The sequence below is a fragment of the Rhincodon typus genome, chromosome 1 (genome assembly GCF_021869965.1).
Source record: "Rhincodon typus isolate 14 chromosome 1, sRhiTyp1.1, whole genome shotgun sequence".
Taxonomy (NCBI): domain Eukaryota; kingdom Metazoa; phylum Chordata; class Chondrichthyes; order Orectolobiformes; family Rhincodontidae; genus Rhincodon; species Rhincodon typus.
The window spans coordinates 58,806,592-58,813,451 of record NC_063332.1 but is presented as its reverse complement, the minus strand read 5'-3'; the positions used below and the strand labels follow the sequence as shown (position 1 = coordinate 58,813,451).

Below are 6,860 nucleotides of genomic sequence, written 5' to 3'. Positions count from 1 at the left end.
AGGTTCCTAAATGAGGAGAACAGAAATTGTGCAAGATTTTGAAATGTAACAACTTGCTCCAAATTTTAGAAAATAGCATGAACGCCCATATGTTTCCTTCTGTAGACTCAATATTATTTGTGAATGGCACGTAAAATAAGCATTGTTATTATTGCAGAAATTAAGTTTTTTGTTTCATTTCATGCAAAGGCTTTATTTCCTTCAAATGTATAATACAAACAGAAAAACAGCTTAAAATGAAAATTCTTGGATTTTTTTATTGTTATTCATTATGTATTTACAAATCCATGTTATTACTTTTTATATACATTGCACATTTACATGATAGAAAAAGTACAAAACTATATATTTAGATGCATTTAAATCTGTCATGTTCGAAAATATAAAATTGCATCTGCAACATAATACTTTAAGCAAAACGAAAACCCTGAAATATTTGCATTATGTTAAAACATTTAGAGAAACAAACCACTAAAGTCAATCAGATTACATGCGGCCAGAAAGTGATCTGACAGCCACACAGCTGCAGAACATTTCAAGTTGACAAGTTCCAAACGCAGCACATTTGGTCACTTATATGGCACGCTGTAAACAGTATCTGGAGCTTTATTTACATTAATGTGTAACATATTCCAATAAATAAATATACCAGGTATAACATGCAGGTAACGTAACTAAAAATTCATAGTACAAAAGGAAAATGACCAGCCACATTTACAGCTACCATAATGCAATTTACAGGTTGCATGAAGGAGTGTACTTTACAAGCATCATACGTCACAATAAATTAATGATAACACTGCTCTCTTGACGAATATATTTCCAAAACAGGTATAGTTAACCAATTTTATGCATAAATTATAAAACATGACAGTATAAATAAAAATCTACTAAACTTAACTATGTATACTTCTTCAAAATAAATAAGCGTACACTTATTTACAAATAAGTACAGCGACTCCTTTCTCTTCCAAAGGTGAAGGAAATTACCAAATCAGAAATGGAGATTTAGGAAAGGTGTTATTTTCTTGCTCATCTTCTTCATCTTCATCTTCTTCAGTTATGGCTATGGGGGAATATATGGTAGCTGTTGTATGAATAAGGATCACAACAGCGCAGAACCTCAGTGCATGTTTTCAAATCTCTCTGGATAGCCACAATAGTCTCTTACATGGCACAAGAATGTAGATTGCATCATTTGTTATTATGAAGTAATTTTACATAATACCATATTGCAGTGTGTTCTGAAGAATCAATGATCAGGCTTTATGGCAGTTTCCTGGGATGACACAGAAGTGTTCTTGTGTTCTAAATTGACATTGTATTCATCCATTGCATTCCTCAGTGCTAGTGATTGAAACCTATCAACTATTGTAATAGCTTTAAAATACATAACAACTGTGGTGAAGCCTTTGGAAGGTTACTATTGATAAGGACACATCAGCTTCAAAAATAATAGATGCTCCAATCTATCACTATCATGGCTTTATAATCCCTGATGATTTCTTCCTCTCAATGTGGACAGCAATCTCTTCAGGACCCATTGTATGGTTGTTCAAAAAACTTTCACCATTTATTAGCTATAACATTTATTTAGAAATGAATCCCAAACAATTATAACTCATTGCCGCTTTTTTTTAGAAAACCAATTTTAACTACAGTGACAGCAATATACACTCTGATGCCTAGTTATATTTTATGAAATGTTATATCATTTACTTTCACACCATGACCATGAGATCCTCAATTAGACATACTTCCTCAGGGGAAAAAAAAAGCACATGCCATTTCCAAATGAAAAATGTACAATAGTTAAAGAGTTGTGTATAAAACAATATTGTTGTGTTACATCAACCCTGGCAGCATTTAATAAACATGCTGATATCAGAGATGGAAAGAATGGATAATGGTGGGCAATAATCTCAGTGAAATGTAGAGATTGAACACAGATGAATGGGCAGATATACTTTCTCTGTATCGATGAGGAAGGTACCTGTACTATTGCTATCATACATCTCACAAATTCTTGTGTCAAATTTCCTAACTACTCAGTGAAAACTGTAGTTCTTTATTGAAACTGTTGATGGTGGGGAGGGGGAGGAAATAGATGTATCCTGTTATCATCAACATATGGCAAAATCTTAAACATGCTTATCATTAACAAATTTATTGTCTGGCTAAACCTAGCACACAGTGCATATCTTCCTCCACTGTTCCTTTAGAAGCATGAAAGGCATGCATATTCTCAGGTTGGTAGGTACAATTGGCAAGGTTATATTTGGTACAGCAAAATGTTTGGAAAGCTGATAACATAAAACCTGGCATAAACAGTGAATCTTATTGTGGGATAAAATTTACTTACAATTGCACGATCCTGTATGTTTGATCTCCAGGAGGGTGCCAGAGGAACAGGCTGTACTTTTCATTGCACACTCATTGGGGTACGTGGTGTTATCAGTGGCACAGACTGGCTCATCTGAGCGTCCACCCTGACATACATTACAAACAGCGCACCGACCCCTGCCAAGCCGGCTATCCCAGAGACACTTCTTTCCAGGGCTACACTGTATGTCATCACAGGATTTGGCTTCTGAAAAAGAGAAACCCAAAATCATATTTATGAATAGAATGATGCATTCTGTCTTTGACAATACAATCAAATGTTTGGACCAGAAAGTAAATTTAAACTCTTCAATTGCAACGATTTGTATGACAGAATTCAAAACGAAAACCATACTAACCTACAACCCTCACAATATTCATTGTTGAGATTTCAATATGGACCTTGATAAATACACCATGTTTGATAGATTTGTCAATGGAATTTTTTTTTTCCAATTAAGAGCAGGAAACACATTAAAAGAAGACCATCATTGATGCTAGCACCCAGCATTATATTTAAATATCTGTAATTAAAGACCTTCATTTTGTATGTATAACTTTAATTCAATAGTTTTTTAAAAATCGAGAAATGTGTGTTCCAAACTAAACATGAATTAGTTGAACTACCAATAATATTTAAACCAATTAGCAGAGCTGTAACATTTGCTTCTATCATTGAAAGGTCATAGTCCACATGAGCAAACATACACTCCACCTACACACATTGAGACTGCATTTCTAATCTGGTTGATGAAGAATTTGGATTAGGTTGAAGCTATTAGGCAAATGCCCTGCAACAAACAATTTAAGGTTAAAAGCCACAACTGGAACGGTTCAATTCTGAATCTTTCTTCTGTAATGCAATAATCCTGGATATTGGAGTAGGCGAAGCCATACGTATCTGCTAAAGTACTTTTAAATACCACAGCTCCAGATGGGAAATTAAAAGTTAAATGTTCTCTAGTCTTCTACAATTGCAATTATAAGTGTAAAACCATAAAATTAAAATAATCTTGGAAATTTTAAAAAATCCATAATTGACAATTTCATTTCTCGGATTTAAGAAAAGGTTCAAACGACACGATAACAAATTCTGGTGATTAGCAAAGATGATCTTTTCTCTACTTGCTGCTATAGGCGATATCAATGTACTTTTTAGAGCTCAAAATCGAATATCCAAATGTACTTCATTAGGTTTGGTTTGACATTTATCCATTGCATTCCAACTATACGGACAAAAAGAAAACTCATCCCACGCTGTATTTGTACTTGTTTCGTAATGGTTTGCAGTTTACACGTCGTGAGGTCTAGTGTACGTACTTATACATTTCCCTTCGTACGCCACTCCAATGGTTCTGCCCATCAAGCAGGTGGCGCGTCTGATGTGGCAGGCGCTGGCGTACGTGATCCCATCATTGCCGCACAGATATTGCTCGGGGCTCGAAGGTTCAGGGCAGATCCTCGGGTTACACATCACACAGTAGGCGCTGTTTGTCTGATCTACCACACACACAGAGCTGCCTGGACACAAGACATCTCTGCACGATTCTGTAAAACAAAGACAGCAATTAAAAACAAAAGTGAGGTGAGCACTACTGAAAGTAATCTTCTGCAATACAATCGTTTGATTTTATGAGGTTTAAGTTAGTGTTCATAGTAAACACAGATTACTTTTAAATTTGCAATATTTATTTAATAGGCGAGGACTCGGAACAATAAAGAAATGGCGGTGAAATAATCCACTTTCTATACTTCCCCAATTACAGATATTTACTGAGCGCAAGTTAATTTAGGAACAAAATATGGGGGAAATTATTCTGAACACAAATCAATTCAAAGTTAAAATGGGGGCGGTGTGGAGAATCACTCAACAATAGACACTGCAAGTGAGTTGAGCAATCTGTTACTTCGCACTAGGAGAGAATGGAATGCAAGCATCCTTTAAGCGAGCGGCTCGTTCCCTTGCAGAATCGTGTTGTTGAGTATGTACTTGTTGCACACATACTTTTACATTTGCCTTGATATTGGACCTCGAGCTCGGGATGCCCTTTGCACCTCGCCTTCAGCAGGACACATTCATCTTTGTAGGTTTTCCCGTCAGTACCACAAACGGAGCCCTTCCAAGTGACGTTAGAGCAGTCGGGTGCACAGACACATCGAGGTTTATTCTTTTTGTTCATTTTGCACTTTTTACCTGGACCACAATCGACGTTATCACAGGTTTCTATTACAGGGAAAGAAAGACAGAGTTTTCTGGAAATTGCTTCCATGCATCAATATAATGTTCGAAATGTAAAGTTACATGCTCATTCTTACTAACAGAACTGAATAATTTATGACAGAACGTTTTGCATTTTTATGAGCTTTCTGTTTCCAGATGTTTAATGAAAGGTTTGATAAAACAGCGCAGACTCAGTCGCCATCTTAACAAACCGCTCAGAAAGCCATGATAATTGAGTGATTCTTTCTGAAGCAGTTCATTCCAATGAGTCGAGACCGAGAGGGTGGTTAGCCAAGGTAAGCGCGCATTAGAATCATTTCGCGAGCGATCTGTAAACTTTCATAGACCTTGCAGGATCCAATGAAGACGAACACCAACAGTTCCGAATCAGATAGACCGAGTGAAATCTGTACCTTTACAAGGCGTACAACCCGGAGCTCCACCGTTAAAGATAATCCATCGGAAAAGGGTACTGGATGGCACATCATCTTCGGTCCATGCTGTGCCCAACCTTCCACTTTTGCAGCACTCTTCGCGGCTGACCCCGGTCATGTAAAGAACCTGGCATTTGCCGTTCTTGGCTTGCTGGAGCCAGCAGTTCCCAGCTGCAACACACAGTCAGAGCAGTGTCAGTTTCACGGTTCCAGACACAACACGTGCGCTGTGTATTGACGGTACATGAGTGTTTACTTCAAAGTTTTCTGTCTCAGTCTGGGTGAACCGAGGAGCTTGAAACCACCGACATTTCCCCGTCATGGACAGCAACCGGGTTGCCCCTGAAATGTACACCTCTATGCCATTAACTTATGCCTACTTTGAATAGTGACATATTCCACTTGGAAAGTTACTTGGCTCTGCCCCAAAACAGCGCAGGCTGAAGTACTGTAAACGCGTGCAGTGGAACAAAAAAAAGCCCACAGCCTGCCAAAACTCTTCCTTACAACGAAAACGCAGAGCGCAAAATCCGAAATAAATAATTGGTTGGCGGTCTACTTGTCTCAGACTCATGTGAAAACAAGTTTCGGTTGGCAATTCGACAAGCGTCTGTATTTATTCTGTATTTAACTACGGCGTCGGTTATGTATAAAGTGTTAACCGTTGATTTTTCTATCTATTCACACAGTCACTCCGGAATAGAAACATAGTCTATTTTCTGTAGTATTAACTCGTTCCAAAAATGCCTGAACTCTGCTGCCTCTTCTGGATAGTCTAGACTTCTTGTTGATATCGCCTGATATCAATCTAAATATATACTGTATATCGAGTTTTCAGCTACATGGAAGAGACTTTGTTGAGGTAGCAATATAGAACAGGCAAATTTAACAGCACACAGGTCAATTATTTCCATTGGACCAAGTTATCATACTCGCTTCTTAATCCTGCTTCAGTCGCATGGTATTACCGATGTGAGCAACATTTAACAGCTCGATCGGACGTTTACATGTCGATCCATCTGCAACATCAATAAGGCGTTTTGTTTATTTGCAATTCCCCTTTGCTTCTAACTGAATAATGATCGAGTAAACTTTCACTGTCAGGATCCCAGCGCAACTTATTTATGCTCAACTCTTTGCTCACAGATAATGCTAAATTGCACCCTGCTTTAATTCTGTACGGCCACATTCTGGTAAATGTGAATTAAGTACACAAACACGTGTGCGCTATGTAACTTGCTACATCGTATTTTGACCTGAAAAGTTTGGAGTAAAAGTAAACGATAAACCGAATCAGCGTTGGGCTTTTTCAGTATCTTCACCCGAGAAAATAACATGCAGGCACATGACCAAACAAAACATGAAACTAAGAGCCATGTCCACAAATGTATTCAGAAAAGAGGTCTCCAAACTGCTTTAACTTACCCTGCACTCGCTGGTCTCCAATGGTGAGGAAGATAAAAAGTGAAATGGTGAGAGACGCAGTTCTGCTGTTTAGCATCCTTAGCATTGTGGCACGCAATTTCACCGCAGCTAAGTACTGATCTGAGAGCACCAGTCAAGTCCGATCGCTGTGTTGAATGAACGTCAATCTGTGAATGCAGTCACTCTTAAATATTTTGGCTGAAAGGGGTCTTGGCTGGTCTGTTTGGTGGGCGGTCTTCTGATGGCATGGTGATGTGTTTGGCAGGATGGGGGAGGAGGAAGTGATCAAAAAAAAAGTTAAGGTGGACGGAAACTTAATCAGGTGACATTTCACCGCCTCCTCTAAACTTTTCAGCTAAAATCTCCGTCAATTTCACAAAAAAAAACAGCTATATAAC

General features: G+C 38.1%; 1 protein-coding gene across 3 annotated transcripts; it reads right to left on the bottom strand.

Annotated features, from left to right (window-relative positions):
- Positions 1 to 292: 292 nt before the first annotated feature.
- On the bottom strand, positions 293 to 6,618 carry fsta (follistatin a). Of its 3 annotated transcripts, none has more exons than XM_048600424.1 (6): positions 6,463 to 6,618; positions 5,017 to 5,208; positions 4,388 to 4,606; positions 3,703 to 3,930; positions 2,363 to 2,590; positions 293 to 1,087 (listed from the first exon to the last, which is right to left on the bottom strand). In XM_048600424.1, exons 1-6 carry the CDS (start codon positions 6,545 to 6,547, stop codon positions 987 to 989), a joined length of 1,053 nt encoding a protein of 350 aa, XP_048456381.1. In that variant the 5' UTR covers positions 6,548 to 6,618; the 3' UTR covers positions 293 to 986. The 3 variants fall into 3 exon arrangements, with proteins under 3 accessions (XP_048456381.1, XP_020388068.1, XP_048456393.1); XM_020532479.2 differs by having other exon boundaries at positions 293 to 1,066; XM_048600436.1 differs by having other exon boundaries at positions 981 to 1,279.
- Positions 6,619 to 6,860: the final 242 nt, after the last annotated feature.

Coding starts and splice junctions, on each gene's coding strand:
- fsta (XM_048600424.1), bottom strand. CDS start 6,547: ATGCTAAGGATGCTAAACAGCAGAACTGCGTCTCTCACCATTTCACTT. Junction 5,209..6,462: donor TGGAGACCAGCGAGTGCAGG/GTAAGTTAAAGC, acceptor TGTGTGTTGCAG/CTGGGAACTGCTGGCTCCAG. Junction 2,591..3,702: donor GTACGAAGGGAAATGTATAA/GTACGTACACTA, acceptor TCTCTTTTTCAG/AAGCCAAATCCTGTGATGAC.